The 18,994-nt window shown below is 38.3% G+C and overlaps 1 protein-coding gene across 5 annotated transcripts in view; it reads right to left on the minus strand.

Moving 5' to 3' along the window:
- RAD51C (RAD51 paralog C) overlaps window positions 1-18,994 on the minus strand; it is a 38,379-nt gene that overhangs the window by 18,576 nt on the left and 809 nt on the right. For all 5 annotated transcript variants that reach the window (XM_058560553.1, XM_058560550.1, XM_058560551.1 and 2 more), the window contains exons 2-4: window positions 17,737-17,995; window positions 16,770-16,936; window positions 14,098-14,231 (exon numbers count right to left, since the gene is read on the minus strand). In XM_058560553.1, the coding sequence (XP_058416536.1) occupies window positions 14,098-14,231; window positions 16,770-16,936; window positions 17,737-17,995 (560 nt within the window). The remainder of the gene's footprint in view (window positions 1-14,097; window positions 14,232-16,769; window positions 16,937-17,736; window positions 17,996-18,994) is intronic.

The following is an 18,994-nucleotide window of genomic DNA, read 5'->3' on the forward strand; positions in this document are numbered from 1 at the left end:
CTGGCGGCCCGGGTTCGGATCCCGGGCGCGCACCGACACTCCGCTTCTCCCGCCATGCTGAGGCCGTGTCCCACGTACAGCAACTAGAAGGATGTGCAGCTATGAGATACAACTATCTACTGGGGCTTTGGGGTAAAAATTAAAAAAAAAGTCTTAAAAAAAAAACGTTGTGTCTGTACCTATTACATTGTGAACTACACAAAATATTGAGAAAATATTCTTCTACTATTAGAAAACTAATCAAATAACTAGGTATGACCATTCACTCAAATCAATAGAAAAATATTCCACGGGAAAACTCCATTTAACTGCAAGTTTGGGTTCCAGGGTATTTGCAAGGAGCCTCAAATACCCACTGCATCCAGGACCTCTCTGTCATGCCAGAGGTGCTATACAGCTTAACCTCCAAAGAACAAAGAAAAATGGAAATAGCCTATTTTTCCTCTTCACAGTCCAGATTTTACTGAAAGTGACTGAATTACAAAGATGTGGGACTTCTTCTAAGTTGTAACTGTTCACACTAATATCTGTTCCCCAAGTTTAGGGAGGAAGTGCCTGGATGTGCTTTGGTGAATTTGCCTGGTCTCTCAAAAAGGAGATTATACTGAATAACGGAAAGCCAATGATTTAAGAGTTTGAGTGGAGAGGATAAAACAGTTAAAACATTGAACTCATAAAAGTTGAAATTAAAAAGTTACCAATTGTGAGTTTTTCAAAAATAAAAATTAGAGGGCCGGCCCCGTGGCTTAGAGGTTAAGGGCGCGCGCTCTGCTACTGGTGGCCCGGGTTCAGATCCTGGGCGCGCACCGGCGCACTGCTTCTCTGGTCATGCTGAGGCCACGTCCCACATACAGCAACTAGCAGGATGTGCAACTACGACATACAACTATCTCCTGGGGCTTTGGGGAAAAAAAAAAAGGAGGAGGATTGGCAATAGATGTTAGCTCAGAGCCCGTCTTTCTCAGCAAAAAGAGGAGGATTGGCACGGATGTTAGCTCAGGGCTGATCTTCCTCACAAAAAAAAAAAAAAAAAACAATTAGAAACCCAAGAGAGAGAGTTTTAAACTCTTTATGTTCCAGAAACATTTTGTGTAGTATAATTCCCTTCTCCCCAGCAATGCCTTCCTTTGTGCAACTATCAAAGAAGAAATTTGGGATAAATGGACCATGGGATGACACCATTTGATATTCCTTGTATTCTTATTATTCACTTATATGCTAACATCATTATAATAAATGCCCCCTAAAAGTGGCTTGTAAGAGATGTGAGATCCTTCCCATATCAGAGATCACACTTAAATTGTTCAAACAGTGTAGAAAAATGATGTAAACGAAATGTAAGAAAATCCTGTAATAGTCAAACTTACGGTCCATATTTTGAGAAAATTACAGAAAATAATTAACAACCAGAAATAAATGGTAAAAAATCATTAAATTCCTCAAAAAAAAAGAAAAAAAGCTAATCAACTCAGCAAAACATACACCTTTGCTCTTTCATTTTCATCACACTTGCTAATGTAAGCAAAAATACCAACCAGCATTCATGTTAAACAGCACTTGTTCATCAATGATGTGAGCAACTTCTTTGCTGATTGGACAGCAATCAAGCAGTTATTGGTAGCTTGATTTTCCCAAATAACGTCACAGGTCAGATATGGATACATAAGTTTAGCAAAACTCAAATCAACGAAAACCTCATACATTCATGGTGGGAATGTAAAATGGTTCAGCAACTATGAAACACAGTTTGGCAGTTCCTCAAAAAGTTAACCAGAGAATTACTCTATGACCCAGCAATTTCACTCCTAGGTATATACCCAAAAGAACTGAAAACTAGTACTAAAACAAATACATGTACACACATGTTCGTAGCAGCACAATTCACAACAGTCAAAAGGTGGAAACAGCCCAAATGTCCATCAATAGATGAAAAGATAAACAATTGAGGTGTATACATACAACAGAATATTATTCAGCCATAAAAAGGAATGAAGCACTGACACATGCAACAAAGCGGATGAACTTTGAACACATTACGCTAAGTGAAAAAGTCAGACAAAAAAGGTCACATATTATATGATTCCATTTTTATGCAATATCCAGAATAGCTAAATTCACGGAGACAGAACACAGACTGGCGGTTGCCAGGGGCTTTGGAGGGAGAGAGGAAGAGAAAGCAACTCCTTAATGGGTATAAGTTTCCTTTTAGGATTATGAAAACGTTTTGGAACTAGATAGAGGTAGTGATTGCACAACATTGTGAATGTACTAACTGCACTGAATTTTCAATTTGAAATGGTAAATTTTATTATGTGAATTTAACCTCAATAAAAAAATCAAATCAACGAAAGCTTTCTGTAAGACTCAACTGGCTATACAGAATTTATAACAGAGCATTGTACATTTTATTATTCCTTGTAAATGGTGCGCTACAAATCCTTTATATCAGCAACTTTATAATAAACATTTATGTATATATGTGCATACATTTTTTTTCTGGAAAGCCAGTCATTAAACATTTACCAGCATACCAATGGAGAAGTAAGAAGAATTAGATCATATATATCTTTATTCAGTGGTTCTCAAAGACCAGAAGGTGGTAGAGTGACATATTCAAATTGCTGAAAGAAAAAAAATCTGTCAACCAAGAATTGTATATCTGGCATAAATATTCTTCAAAAATGAAGTAGAAATTAAGACATTCCCAGATAAACAAAAAAAAAAAGAGTTCATCACTAGTAGATCTATCCTACAAGAAATGCTAAACAGAGTCCTTCAGCCTGAAATTAAAGGACACTAGACAGTAACTCAAATCCATACACAGAAATAAAGAACGCCAGTGAATGTAACTATATAAGTAAATCTAAAAGTCAGCATTAATATACTTTTAATTTGTAACTACTCTTATTTTCTTATATAATTTAAAAGACAGCTATATAAAACAATAATTATAAATCTATGTTGATGGGCACACAATGTTTAAAGATGTAATTTGTGACAATAACAACATAAAGGGGGATAAATGAAGCTATATAGCAGAAAGATTTTTGTATACTGCTGAAACTAAGTGGGTATTAATTCAAACTATATTGCTATGAATTAAGATTTTTTTTTTTATACAGATCTTTCACCTCTTTGGTTAAGTTTATTCCTAGGTATTTTATTCTTTTTGTTGCAATTGTAAATGGGATTGTATTCTTAATTTCTAAGATTCAGGCCGGCCCTGAATTAAGATGTTAATTGTAATCTGCAGGGCAACTAAAATAGCTAAAAAATATATAGTAAAAGAAAGGAGGGGGCCGGCCCCGTGGCTTAGTGGTTAAGTGTGCGCGCTCCGCTGTTGGCGGCCCAGGTTCGGATCCCGGGCATGCACCGAGGCACCGCTTCTCCGCCCATGCTGAGGCCGCATCCCACACACAGCAACTAGAAGGATGTGCAACTATGACATACAACTATCAACTGGGGCTTTGGGGAAAGAAAAGGAGGAGGATTGGCAATAGATGTTAGCTCAGAGCTGGTCCTCCTCAGCAAAAAAAAAAAAAAAAAAAAAGGAGAAATGAATCAAAATTGAACACTAGAAAATATCTATCTAACAGAAAAAGAAGGCAGTAATGGAGAAATTGAGAAACAAGATATAAGACATATAAAAAACTAACAGCAAAATGGCAGAAGTACCTCCTTATCAGGAAGCACATTAAATGTAAATGGATTAGGGCCGGCCCTGTGGCTTGGTGGTTGAGTGCACACGCTCCGCTGCTGGCGGCCCGGGTTTGGATTCCGGGCGCGCACCGACGCACCGCTTCTCCAGCCATGCTGGGGCCGCGTCCCACATGCAGCAACTAGAGGGATGTGCAGCTATGACATGCAACTATCTGCTGGGGCTTTGGGGGAAAAAATAAATAAATAAAATTATAAAAAAAATGTAAATGGACTAAACTTCCCAATTAAAAGGCAGAGATTGGCAGAATGGATTAAAAAAATGATCCATCTGGGCCGGCCCGGCGGCGTAGCAGTTAAGTTTGTGCATTCCGCTTTGGTGGCCCACCTACTCATCGCTCATCAAGCCATGCTGAGGCGGCGTCCCACATAGAGTAACTAGAAGGATGTACAACTATGACATACAATTATCTACTGGGGCTTTGGGGAGAAAAAAGAAAAAGAAGAAGACTGGCATCAGATATTAACGCAGGGCCAATCTTCCTCAAAAAAAAAAAAAATGATCCATCTATAGGCTTTCTACAAGAGACTCACTTTAGGTCCAAAGACACAAATTAAAGTACAAGAATGAAAGGACTGAAAAAGATATTCCTTGCAAACAGTAACCAAAAGAGAGTTGTAGTGGCCATACTAATATCAGATAAAAGAGACTTTAAGACAAAAATTGTTACAAGAGATGAAGAAGGACATTGTATAATAATAAAAGGGTCAATCCATCAAGAAGATATAATAATTACAAAGATATATACACCTAACAACAAAGTCCTAAAATATATAAAGCAAAAACTGACAAAATTAAAGGAAGAAACAAGACAGTTCTACAATAATAATTTGAGATTTCAACACCCCACATTCAATGATAGATAGAACTAGACAAAAGATAAGGAAAGAGAAGACTTAGCAACACTATAAACCAACTAGAACTAACAGATATATAGCTAGAACACTCCACTCAACAACAGCAGAATACACATTCTTCTCAAGTGCATACGGAACATTCTCCTGGACAGATCAGACATTAGGTCACAATATAAGTCTCAATAAATTTACAAATATGGAATCCTATAAAATATCTTCTCTGACCACAATGCAATTAAATTAGAAACCAAGAGCAAAAGGAAATTTGGAAAATTCACAAACATATGGAAATTAAACAACATACTCTTAAATAACCAATGAATCAAAGAAGAAATCACAAGAGAAATTAGAAAATACTTAAGAATGAATGAACATGAAAACATAATATAACAAAACTTATAGGATGCAGTGAAAGTAGTACTCAGAGGGAAATGTAGAGCTCTAAACAACTATATGTAAAAAAAAAAAAAAAAAGACCTCAAACCAATAACCTAAACTTCTGCCTTAATCAACTACAAAAAGAGCAAACTAAACCCAAAGAAAGCAGAAGGAAGGAAGTAATAAAGATTAGAGGGGAAATAATCTAAACAGACAAGAGAGAAACAATATGGGAAATTAATTAAATCAAAAGTTAATTCTTTGAAAAGACCAACAAAATTGACAAATCTTTAACTAAACTGACTAAGAAAAAAAGAGAAAAGATTCAAGTTACTCAAATCAAGAATGAAAGTGGGGACATTACTACCAACCTTACAGAAATAAAAACAATTAAAGAGATATAATGAACACTCATATGTCAAAAAATCTGATAACCTAGATGAAATGAACAAATTCACTGAAAGACACAAACTACCAAAACTGAAGAAACAGAAAATCTGAATAGACCTATAACAATTGATATTGAATCAATAATCAAAAATCTTCCAACAAAGACAAGACCAAGACCAGATGGCTTCAATGGTGAATGTTATGAAATGTTTAAAGAATTTACCCAATCCTTCTCAAACTTTTTCAAAACATAGAGAAAGGAACACTTCCTAACTCATTCTAGGAAGACAGTATTGCATTGATACCAAAGCCAGACAAAGACAACACCAGCAAAGACAGCTACAGACCAATTACAGATGCAAAAATCCTCAATAAAATACTTGCAAACCAAATTCTGCAGCATATTAAAAGGATTATATACCATGATCAAGTGGGATTTAACCTAGGAATGCAAAGGTGGTTCAACATATGGAAATCAATCAATGAAATTCACTATATTAATAGAATGAATAGGGGAAAAAAGCCACATGACCATCTCAATTAATGCAGAAAAACTATTTGACAAAATCCAACACCTTTCATGATAAAAACAATCAACAAATTAGGAAAAGAAGAGAGCCTCCTCAACATGAAAAAGAGCCCACAGTTAATATCATAAAGTTGATTCTCACGATTTGCAGTTGTGGTGTTGTATAAAGACACCAGGAATGCTGGATGAGGGAATACTGAACCATTGCTCCTAGGGGAAATACAGGGCTAAGTTTCTGCGAGCTTCTGGTCACATTTTTGTCAACTGAACAATATATAACCTTATGTGTATTTCTGTTTAAAGACACAATATACATTGTTGATTGACATTGAACTTGCGGCCAAAAGCATCATAACTCACACATGAACAATGCTTATCTAACACATGTATTTTCTCCACAACACACATCACAGCCGCCTTCTGCTTAGGAACAATAGACAGCACTTCAGCGTGATGCTTGAGGGCCATGTTAAATAGTGAAATCACCAACAAAAGCACAAAAATGCAAAAAATTACGACATTAAATAAATCATGAGGAGGACACTTGTTTACAGTACAAGAACTGAAACAAGAACGCACAGAATCATCTTGTTCAACCTCAGCTGGGAAAATGTGTCTTGGCAGACTCAAATTTTTTGCCACTCTACACTTGTCCACTACTATGCACTGAATTGTGTCCCCGCAAAGTTCATATGTTGAAGCCCTTACCCTCAATGTTAACTGTATTTGGAGATAGGACCTCTAAGGAAGTAATTGAGGTCATTATGGGTGGGGCCCTGATCCAACAGGATTAGTGTCCTTAAAAGAAGAGACACCAGAGAGCTCACTCTCTCTTGCTCTGCCATATGAAAACACTGTGGGGCTGGGCCGGTGGCATAGTAGGTAAGTTCGAGTGCTCTGCTTGGTAGCCTGGGGTTCGCAGGTTCGAATTCTGGGTGTAGACTGACTCACTGCTCATCAAGCCATGCTGTGGTGGTGTTCCATACACAAAAAATAGAGGAAGATGGACACAGGTGTTAGCTCAGCGACAATCTTCCTCAAGCAAAGAAAGACTGGCAACAGATGTTAGCTCAGGGCCAAAAAAAAAGAATAAAATACTTAGGAATACTTGTACATTAAAAGCTACAAAACAGGGGGCTGGCCGGTGGCGCAAGCGGTTAAGTGCAGCGCTCCGCTGCAGTGGCCCGGGATTCGCCGGTTCGGATCCCAGGCGCGCACCGACACGCTGCTTGGCAAGCCATGCTGTGGCAGCATCCCATATAAAGTGGAGGAAGATGGGCATGGATGTTAGCCCAGGGCCAGTCTTCCTCAGCAAAAAGAGGAGGATTGGCAGATGTTAGCACAGGGCTGATCTCCTCACACACACACACAAAAAAGCTACAAAACGTTGTTGAAAGAAGTTAAAGACCTAAATAAATAGAATGCTATCCTGTGTTCCCAGATTAGAAGACTCAATATTATTAAAATGTCAATATACTCAATCTACAGATTCAGTACAATTTCAATCAAAATGCCAACAGTATTTCTGCAGAAATGGACAAGCCTCCATTCATATGGATTAAATTCATATGGAACTGCAAGAGGCCCTGAATAGCCAAAACAATCTTGAAAAGAAAGAACAAACTTGGAGGAGTCACATATCCCAATTTCAAAACATACTATGAAGCTACAGTAATCAAAATAGTGTGATACTGGCATAAGAACAGACACACACATCAATAGAACAGAGTCCAGAAATGAACTCATACATCTATGGTCAACTGAGTTTCCACAAGGATGCCAAGCCCATTCAATGAGGAAAGAAGAGTCTTTTCAACAAATGGTGCTGGGACAATTGGATATCTGCATGCAAAAGAATGAAGTTGGACATCTACCTCAGACTGTGTATAAAAATTAACTCAAAATGGATCAAAGTCCCAAATAAAAGAGGTAAGGCTATTAAACTTGCTGGGGTTCAGGACACACCACCCCAAAATATGGCACCTTGGCATACTGAATGTCTTAAATTGAAGGAGTTTGAGAAAATGGCAGAAGTAGGAAGGTCACTTTGACCTCCCCCCCTTGCTCTTCTTCCCTGAAAACAGATAAATCTCCTGTGTGGAAGATACCATCCCTGTATCAGGAGGGAGATATCCTTCTCACCAGAGACAGGAAATTTAGGGCTGAGAAGGCTGTATAAACAAACCTTGTTAAACTAATCCTTATCTTACAAGTTATTCCTTCACAATTTACCACCTCTAGCCCAAAACCCTTTGTCTTACCAATTCTTTACAAATTTATTGTTTTTGTCTAAAAGGTATAAAAGCTCCCTGCCCTGGTCACTTCTGGTTTTCAACTTTTGTGAAGGCTCCTAGGTACATGTAAAAATTCAATAAAATTTGTGTGGTTTTTCTCCTGTTATGCTGTCTTTATCAGTTTAATTTTCAGACCCAGACAGGGGCCCTAAGAGGGTCAAGATAAACCTTTTCCTCCCCTACAAACTCTTAGGAGTAAAGTTTCATGATCTGGGATTTGGCAATGGATTCTTATAAATGACAGCAGAAACACAAGCAACAACCACCACCAATAGATAAATTGGACTTCACCAAAATTTAAAACCTTTGTGCATCAAAGGACAGTATGGAGAAAGTGAAAAGAAAATACAGAATGGAGAAAGAGTCCTTCGGGGAAAACAAATGACTTTTTGGAAAGATAAATGGGTCCTTAGAACAGATGAGAGATTTGATAGTATTGTGACAATGCCTATCTTGGTGAAAGTTCCATGTGAACTTTCTTACAAGTTATTGTAAGAATGTGTATTTGGCTGTTGTTGGATGAAGTAGTCTATAGATATACATTATATCCAGTTGATTGATGGTGTTATTGAGTTCAAGTATGCCCTTACTGGTTTTCTGCCTGCTGGATCTGTCCTTTTCTGATAGGTGTTTATATCTCCAAATAGTGGATTCATCTATGTCTCCTTGCAGCCCTATCATTTTTTGCCTCATGTAGTTTGATGCTCTGTTGTCAGGCACATACACATCACAGATTGTTATGTCTTTTTGGGGAAGTGGCCCCTTTCTCATTATGGAATTTCCCTCTTTATCCCTGGTAACTTTCCTTGGTCTGAAGTCTGCTCTCTAAAGTAAATATACCTACTCCCGCTTTCTTTCTTTCTTTCTTTTTTTGCTGAGGAAGATTCACTCTGAGCTAACATCTGTTGCCAGTCTTCCTCTATTTTTTGTATGTGGGCCACCGCCACAGCATGGCCACCGATGAATGGTATAGGTCAGCACACAGGAACCGAACCTGAGCTGCCGAAGCAGAGTGCACCAAACTTAACCACTAGGCTACTGGGGCTGGCCCTTGCTTTCTTTCAATTAGTGTTAGCACGGTATATATTTCTCCAATCATTTACTTTTAATCTGCATGTATCTTTATATTTAAAGTGGGTTTCTTGGCTCCCTAACTCATTCTACGAAGCTGACATTACCCTGATACCAAAACCAGACAAGGACAACACAATAAAAGAAAATTACAGGCCAATATCACTGATGAACATCGATGCAAAAATCCTCAACAAAATACTAGCAAATCGCATACAACAATATGTTAAAAAGATTATACACCATGATCAAGTAGGATTTATTCCAGGGATGCAGGGATGGTTTAACATTCGCAAATCAATCAACGTAATACACCACATTAATAAAATGAAGAATAAAAATCACATGATCATCTCAATAGATGCAGAGAAAGCATGTGACAAGATACAGCATCCATTTATGATAAAAACTCTGAATAAAATGGGTATAGAAGGAAAGTATCTCAACATAATAAAGATCATATATGAGAAACCCACAGCTAATATCATCCTCAATGGTGAAAAACTGAAAACCATCCCTCTAAGAACAGGAACCAGACAAGGATGCCCACTGTCACCACTCCTATTTAACATAGTACTGGAAGTCCTAGCCAGAGCAATCAGGCAAGAGAAAGAAAGAAAAGGGATCCAAATTGGAAAGGAAGAAGTGAAACTGTCACTATTTGCAGATGACATGATTTTATATATAGAAAACCCTAAAGAATCCACCAGAAAACTTTTAGAAGTAATAAACGAATATGGTAAAGTTGCAGGATACAAAATCAACATAGAAAAATCAGTTGCATTTCTGTACACTAACAACGAAGTAGCAGAAAGAGAAATTAAGAATACCATCCCATTTACAATTGCAACAAAAAGAATAAAATACCTAGGAATAAACTTAACCACAGAGGTGAAAGATCTGTACACCGAAAACTATAAAACATTTCTGAAAGAAATTGAAGAAGACACAAAGAAATGGAAAGATATTCCGTGCTCTGGGATTGGAAGAATTAACATAGTTAAGATGTCCATACTTCCTAAAGCCATCTATAGATTCAATGCAATTCCTATCAAAGTTCCAACAACATTTTTCACAGAAATAGAACAAAGAATCCTAAAATTTATATGGAACAGGCCCGGTGGCTTAGTGGTTAAGTGCGTGCGCTCCGCTGCTGGCGGCCCGGGTTCAGATCCCGGGTGCGCACCGACGCACCACTTCTCCGGCCATGCTGAGGCCGCATCCCACGTACAGCAACTGGAAGGATGTGCAACTATGACATACAACTATCTACTGGGGCTTTGGGGAAAAAAATAAATAAATAAAATCTTAAAAAAAAAGAAAAAAAAATTTATATGGAACAACAAAAGACCCCGAATAGCTAAAGGAATCCTGAGAAAAAAGAACAAAGCTGGAGGTATCACACTCCCTGATTTTAAAATATACTACAAAGCTATAGTAACCAAAACAGCATGGTACTGGTACAAAAACAGATACACAGATCAATGGAATAGAATCGAAAGCCCAGAAATAAACCCACACATCTATGGACAGCTAATCTTTGACAAAGGAGCCAAGAACATACAATGGGGAAAAGAAAGTCTCTTCAACAAATGGTGTTGGGAAAACTGGATAGCTATATGCAAAAAAATGAAAGTAGACCCTTACCTTACACCATACACAAAAATTAACTCCAAATGGATTAAAGACTTGAATGTAAGACCTGAAACTGTGAAACTTCTAGAAGAAAACATAGGCAGTACGCTCTTCGACATCGGTCTTAGCAACATCTTTTCAAACACCACGTCTCACCAGGCAAGAGAAACAATAGAAAAAATAAACAAATGGGACTACATCAAACTAAAAAGCTTCTGCACAGCAAAGGAAACCATCAACAAAACGAAAAGACAACCTAACAATTGGGAGAAGATATTTGCAAACCATACTTCTGATAAGGGCTTAATCTCCAAAATGTATAAAGAACTCAAGCATCTCAACAACAAAAAAACTACCAACCCAACTAAAAAATGGGCAGAAGACCTGAACAGACATTTCTCCAAAGAAGATATACAGATGGCCAACAGACACATGAAAAGATGTTCAAAATCACTAACAGGGAAATGCAAATCAAAACTACAATGAAATATCACCTCACGCCAGTCAGAATGGCTATAATTAACAAGATAGGAAACAACATGTGTTGCAGAGGATGTGGAGAGAAGGGAACTCTCATATACTGCTGGTGGGAGTGCAAACTGGTGCAGCCACTATGGAAAACAGTATGGAGATTCCTCAAAAAATCAAGGATAGAACTACCATATGATCCAGCTATTCCACTGTTGGGTATTTATCCAAAGAACTTGAAAACACAAATTTGTAAAGGTACATGCACCCCTGTGTTCATTGCAGCATTATTCACAATAGCCAAGACTTGGAAGCAACCTAAGTGCCCACCAAGGAACGAATGGATAAAGAAGCTGTGGTATATATACACAATGGAATACTACTCAGCCATAAGAAATGATGAAATCCAGCCATTTGTGACAACATGGATGGACATTGAGGGTATAATGCAAAGTGAAATAAGTCAGAGGGAGAAGGTCAAATACCGTATGATTTCCTTCATTAAGTAGTAGATAATAACAACAATAAACAAACACATAGGGACAGAGATTGAATTGGTGGTTACCAGAGGGGAAGGGGGGAGGGAGGAGGGTGAAAGGGATAATTCGGTGCATGTGTGTGGTGATGGGTTGTAATTAGTAGTTTGGTGGTGAACATGATGTAATTTATGCAGAAATAGAAGTACAATGATGTACACCTGAAATTTTTACAATGTTATAAACCAATGTTACTGCAATAAACAGAAAATTAAAAAAAAAAAAAAAAGAAAAGAAAAATAATAAAGTGGGTTTCTTGGGCCAGCCCCGTGGCTTAGTGGTTAAGTGCGCGTGCTCCGCTACTGGCGGCCCGGGTTCGGATCCCAGGTGCGCACCGACGCACCGCTTCTCCGGCCATGCTGAGGCTGCGTCCCACATACAGCAACTAGAAGGATGTGCAACTATGACATACAACTATCTACTGGGGCTTTGGGGAAAAAAAGGAGGAGGATTGGCAATAGATGTTAGCTCAGAGCTAGTCTTCCTCAGCAAAAAGAGGAGGATTAGCACAGATGTTAGCTCAGGGCTGATCTTCCTCACAATAAATAAATAAATAAATAAATAAATAAATAAAGTGGGTTTCTTGTAGACAAAATATAGTTGGATCTTGTTTTTTGATCCACTGGTACAACCTTTTGGTAGGGGAATTTGTGTTAAACAGTTAGACTTTATTCAAGAATATTGCAATAGGGATTGCAATAGGGGAGAGAGATCGGGCTCAACTCCAAATACAACAAGGACAAGTAGGGATTCATAGCCAAGGGTGAGGGTGTCAGTGAATGGAAAATTACTAAGAGGAGACATCAAGGGTAGGAGGATTCTTGCTCAACTGACCTAACAGGATTCTTGCTATAGGCAGGACAAAGTCACATACATCAAAGGTGGGGAATGAGGAACTTTAGATATCAAGGGTGATCAGATATTAAGGGTGGGATATTCTCTCTAAACTAACTTAGCAGGATTCTTTACTATCGTACACCCATGTTCATAGCAGCATTATTCACAATACAGTCATGCATTGCTTAATGGGGATACGTTCTGAGAAATGCATCCTTAGGCAATTTTGTCATTATTCAAACATCATAGAGTACACTTACACAAACCTAGATGGTATAGCCTACTACACACCTAGGCTATATGGTACTAATCTTATGGGACTACCATCGTATATGCAGTTTGTCGTTGACCGAAACATCGTTATGCGGCTCATGACTGTAATGAACTAGGCTGGTCAGGCCAAAGACAGGATGTGGGTTAAGGTCAAGACCTATTCAAAAAGAAGGCTCAGAGAAGGCTGACTAAAGTTTGGTCAAGGAGTGTCTTTGTCATGTGTATTGTTCATCACAATTAAAGATGCACATACTCTTTAATATTACAATTTTAATACTTAGAATTTATCCCATAAACATACAAATGTACTCCAAGATATATGTATAATGATTATCTCCAAACCATTGTTAGTAATAGCATCTAAAAGTCCAACAATAGAGGACTGGTTAAATAAATTAAGGTACCTATGCTTTTCCCCCCAATTTTTATTATTGTGGTAAAATACACATAACATAAAATTTACCATCTTAATCATTTTTAAGTGTACAGTTGCGTGGTATTAAATATTCATAATTTTGTGTTACCATCTCTATAACACTTTTCATCTTGTAAAACTAAAACTCCATACTCATTAAACAATAACTCTCTATTCTCCTCTTCCCCTCAGGCCCTGGCAACCACCATTCTACTTTCTATCTCTGTAAGTTTGACTACTCTTTTTTTTTTTTTTTTTTCCCCAAAGCCCCAGTGGATAGTTGTATGTCATAGCTGCACATCCTTCTAGTTGCTGCATGTGGGACGCGGCCTCAGCATGGCCGGAGAAGCGGTGCGTTGGTGCGCACCTGGGATCAGAACCTGGGCCGCCAGTAGCGGAGCGCTCGCACTTAACCGCTAAGCCACTGGGCCGGCCCATTTTATACTTTTACATACAGTTTGATAGGAGCTATTCCACCATTACTAGAGGTGGAACCTCTTTCTACATTATTTCAATTTCTTACTTTGGGCATTTAAATATATATATGCTAAATAAATGTAAATATAAATAAATTGTAGGACAAGGAAAAGATTTTCAGCATTGGCTTATGCCACTGTACTATTTACTTATTTTTCATACTAATCAAACAGCTCCAAAGACACTTGAATAGCTATATTTCAGTAGTTTGAGCCATACCTTTGAGTGTTCTGAAAGGAAGTCTGGAAGAAGATAAACTTGTGCCAGTAGCTCTGTGTAGTCACGACAACGAAAATAATAAATATGGGAAAGAATATTTTCAAGAGTGAAATCCTCCAAAGCTTTTGGGTGCTCTGAAATAAACAACAAAACAATCTGTTTTGTTTTACCTGTTTTGGTATATTGGTGAAGGTAGGAAAACAATACCTTTGAACAAGAATATGCTTCACTCTGAATAACAAAACTATTCACTTTAAATAAAACTGTAGCAAAATTATTATAAACTATCATTTCATAATTCCTGGCCTATTATTTTTACCTTTTCCATTGCTTCCTTACATAGTAGGCTATCCAGAAATTGTTTATACACATATATGACTAGAGTTTTAATGCCTGCCTTTTCATATTTCTAGTTATTGACTTCCATTGAATAGAAGTAACATAATGGAATTTCTCTTTGTTTTTTTCATAGGACTACAAAGTAAGAGTTAGAAGGAATAATGTTCAAAAGAAGCATTTTTCCCCCTTAAATGCTGCAATATAGTTTGATATTTCAGTAGAAACAATGATAAAAAATAAAATTCCCTCCTTAGATTGGATTTAAAAAAATAACCAGTTTGGGGGCTGGCCCCGTGGCTTAGCAGCGGTTAAGTGCTCGCACTCCGATACTGGCGGCCCGGGTTCAGATCCCGGGCGCGTACCTATGCACTGCTTCTCTGGCCATGCTGAGGCCATGTCCCACGTACAGCAACTAGAAGGATGTGCAACTATGACATACAACTATCTACTGGGGCTTTGGGGGAAAAAAAGGAGGAGGATTGGCAATAGATGTTAGCTCAGAGCTGGTCTTCCTCAGCAAAAAGAGGATTAGCATGGATGTTAGCTCAGGGCTGACCTTCCTCACAAAAAGAAAAAAATAATAAAAAAAAATAACCAGTTTGGTTTTGTACATATTTCAAAGAGAAACCAGTGAAAAATTACTGCATTTTAAAATGTACTTTAAGTTTTAACATTGGAAAAAAACCCCAAGAAATTAAATTTCAGAAAACATTGCCTATTGCAAATACACATTTAAAAAGTTCAGGGGCCAGCACCGTGGCTTAGCGGTTAAGAGCTCGCACTCCAATGCTGGTGGCCCAGGTTCGGATCTGGGCATGCACCGACGCACCGCTTCTCCAGCCATGCTGAGGCCACGTTTCACATACAGCAACTAGAAGGATGTGCGGCTATGACATACAACTATCTACTGGGGCTTTGGGGAAAAAAAATAAATACATAAATAAAATTATAAAAAGTTCATTTTTAACCAAAAAATAACAGCTTAATCACACACAAATCATTAAAAACTCTCTATTCTAGTACTATACCTACAATATTTACAATAAGATTTTAAGACACTATAGGGCCAGCCCCGCGGCTTAGCAGTTAAGTGCGTGCGCTCCGCTGCTGGCGGCCCGGGTTCGGATCCCAGGCTCGCACCGACGCAGCGCTTCTCTGGCCATGCTGAGGCCGAGTCCCACATACAGCAACTAGAAGGATGTGCAACTATGACATACAACTATCTACTGGGGCTTTGGGGGAAAAAATAAATAAATAAATAAAACTTAAGACATATAATAAATACACATTGTGACATGAGTAGCTTTAAGGACTTTCAGTAGATATACTGGTCATTAGTTAAAAAGGATACCTAGTACTCCTGTGAAAATACAAATATCCAGCTGATTACACTCATTCAAAGGGAATACAGTCATGCGCTGCATAATGACGTTTCAGTCAATGATGGATCACACATACAACAGTGATCGAAGAAGATTAGTACCATATAGCCTAGGTGTGCAGTCGGCTATACCATCTAGGTTTTGTAAGTACACACACTCTATGATGTTCGAACAATGACAAAATTGCCTAACGATGCATTTCTCAAAATGTATCCCCATTGAGCAACACATGACTGTACAAGCATCTTATGAAGAGCATTATGGTTTTTAAAACTTCTAGAGAAAAGAATAAGGACTGCATATCAAAAAATAAAGTAAAATAAAACAAAGCAGTCAAACCAGAAACCATTTAATTTTATAAGTAATTGAAAGGTTGAATTAAAATTACCTTAAAAAAGTTTTTTTTAATAATTTTATGTCCACATAACAAATGCAAAAAAACTTCCCAAACACTTTAACAATACAATTAACACAGACATGAAGTCAATTACATACTACTCAGAGCCCCATAAGTTCAATCAGCTTAATGTTCCAAACATTTCCTGACATGCTTTTTCAAAGCTCCCTTAGATTTTTGGAAAAACTTGTATGGAAGTCAATATACACTGAATACATTGAACGCACTAAGACAACACTTACTTTTATTCAGGCGTCCAGCAACAACAGTTTATACCTGGCAGGTCAGAGCATGATGATTCGAAGTCATGCACTGAAATACATACGTAGGTTTTGCCACAGAGCTCCTGCAGTAAGAAGTGAAGGCCATAAAAGGGGAAGGCCAGTCCAGGTTGTGGCATTTCTCATTTTGTAAAGGAAATATGAGTTTAACACTAGTACACTGTCAAGTCATCAAGCTTCACATTCCAAATGGTCTCTTGCTGAGGCATGACATGGGTACAAATGCAAATTACTTTTATCATACAGAAAAAAGAGGGTCACTTGCTAACTTACCCTCTCCCAAATGTGTTCCTGCTATAAGCTGAAGGTGCTGAATGCAGGCAGTAGCAATGTCTACCACTCTATCAACCATAAAACTTCCTTCTGTATCAATAAAAACTGCTTCACCTTCCACTCCTCCAAAACATTCTGGTATCTGCACATCTACTGCCAACTGCATACTGTCAAGAGAAAGTCAAATGACCAAATGATTATCATGCTCATCTAAGGCAGTGCTTTTCAGACCCCAGATCACCACCCATTAGGTACCACTAAATGTTTTATAAATGCAAATATACTCCCCAAGGCAACACAGGTGGCTGACTCTCCATGGCTCCAAATATATGTGAATCAATTAATGCTTGGATTAAGGAGAAGGTATGCCTATAAAACCATAATTAAGGACTATTTAGTGGTTTTTAGGCCTCTGGGAATGGAACACTTTATTATTATAAGTAAAGCTACTTTCAAATATTTGAATTTTAAATATATTCTCACAAATTAATTATATAATAAAGTAAAAGACTGCCTGTTTACCCCAATGACTACATTAGTATGTTACAAAAGAAACATTTTTAATTAATTAATTAATTTTTTTTTGTGACAAGGACCAGCCCTTAGCTAACATCCAATGCCAATGCTTGCCCATCTTCCTCTACTTTATATGGGACTCTGCCACAGCATGGCTTAACAAGCGGTGCGACAGTGCGTGCCCGGGACCCGAACTGGCCTGGGATCCGAACTGGTGAACCTCTTGTGCCACCAGGCTGGCCCCAAAAAGAAACATTTTTTTGATATCAAAATAATTGTATCAATTTAGATTGCTTAAGTAACACCAATGGTAAGTTGATTTTTGTTTGATGCATGCACGCACACACACACACGTGCCTTTTTTGGTTTCCTGACCAGATCCATAGCACAATACTCTTATTACTTACATAAATGTTAAGCCCATCCTTAAGAGGGGAACATTTTACTTTACCATAATTGTGTTTTTCCAACACCTGGTGCACCACAAATTTCTGTTGTTTTGGTCAAGGGTACTCCACCCCCAAGAATATCATCCAGTGCCGAACAGAAGGTAATTATGAAGTTCTGGGTGTGCTCCTGCTCAAGTAGTTCCAGTGCTGTGCACTTCTTGGCTGACTCAGCTGTGCCAATATATCTTGGTTTATTTGTGAGACATTCTCTTCTTATAATTTGCAGAGTTTCTAAGGCTTCCTCTTTAGTTATCCCAACTTCTGAAAGTAAAATAAGAAAAACACACCCTGACTTTAGAGATTTAAAACAATCTATGGGGCCGGCCCCCTGGCTTAACGGTTAAGTGCACGAGCTCTGCTACTGGCGGCCCGGGTTCGGATCCCGGGTGCGCACCGACGCACCGCTTCTCCGGCCATGCTGAGGCCCAGTCCCACATACAGCAACTAGAAGGATGTGCAACTATGACATACAACTATGTACTGGGGCTTTGGGGGAAAAAAAAAAAGGAGGAGGATTGGCAATAGATGTTAGCTCAGAGCCAGTCTTCCTCAGCAAAAAAAGAGGAGGATTAGCATGGATGTTAGCTCAGGGCTGATCTTCCTCACACACACACAGAAAAAAAAACAAAAAACAAAAAACAACCAATCTAACATGCTAGTAAGTTGTCCTCCTTAATTTTTTATTTTCTTATTTTTATTTATTTATTTATTTTTTGTGTGTGAGGAAGATCAGCCCTGAGCTAACATCCATGCTAATCCTCCTCTTTTTACTGAGGAAGACCAGCTCTGAGCTAACATCTATTGCCAATCCTCCTCCTTCCCACCCCCCCAAAGCCCCAGTAGATAGTTGTATGTCATAGTTGCACATCCTTCTAGTTGCTGTATGTGGGACTTGGCCTCAGCATGGGCGGAGAAGCGGTGCGTCCGTGCGCACCGGGATCTGAACCTGGGCGGCCAGTAGCAGAGCACGCGCACTTAACTGCTAAGCCACGGGCCGGCCCAGATGCACAAATATTTTAAACAATACACTTATGCTTCCTCAATGACACAATTTCATTCCTATCCAACAATATGGCATAGTCTGCAGTGAAAGATTTAAAACAAACAGTTAACACTGAGTCTACATTTACTCTTGAGCGGCAAGTTGGAAACTCCTTATTTTCCATTGTTAAGGGCAATGACTTAAAATTCTGTTCTATCTTAATAGCACAGTTCGGGCAAACTGGAATGTAATGTGCACAGTGAGACTGACGGCAGACG

Source organism: Diceros bicornis, chromosome 18 (assembly GCF_020826845.1).
Source record: "Diceros bicornis minor isolate mBicDic1 chromosome 18, mDicBic1.mat.cur, whole genome shotgun sequence".
NCBI classification, from domain to species: domain Eukaryota; kingdom Metazoa; phylum Chordata; class Mammalia; order Perissodactyla; family Rhinocerotidae; genus Diceros; species Diceros bicornis.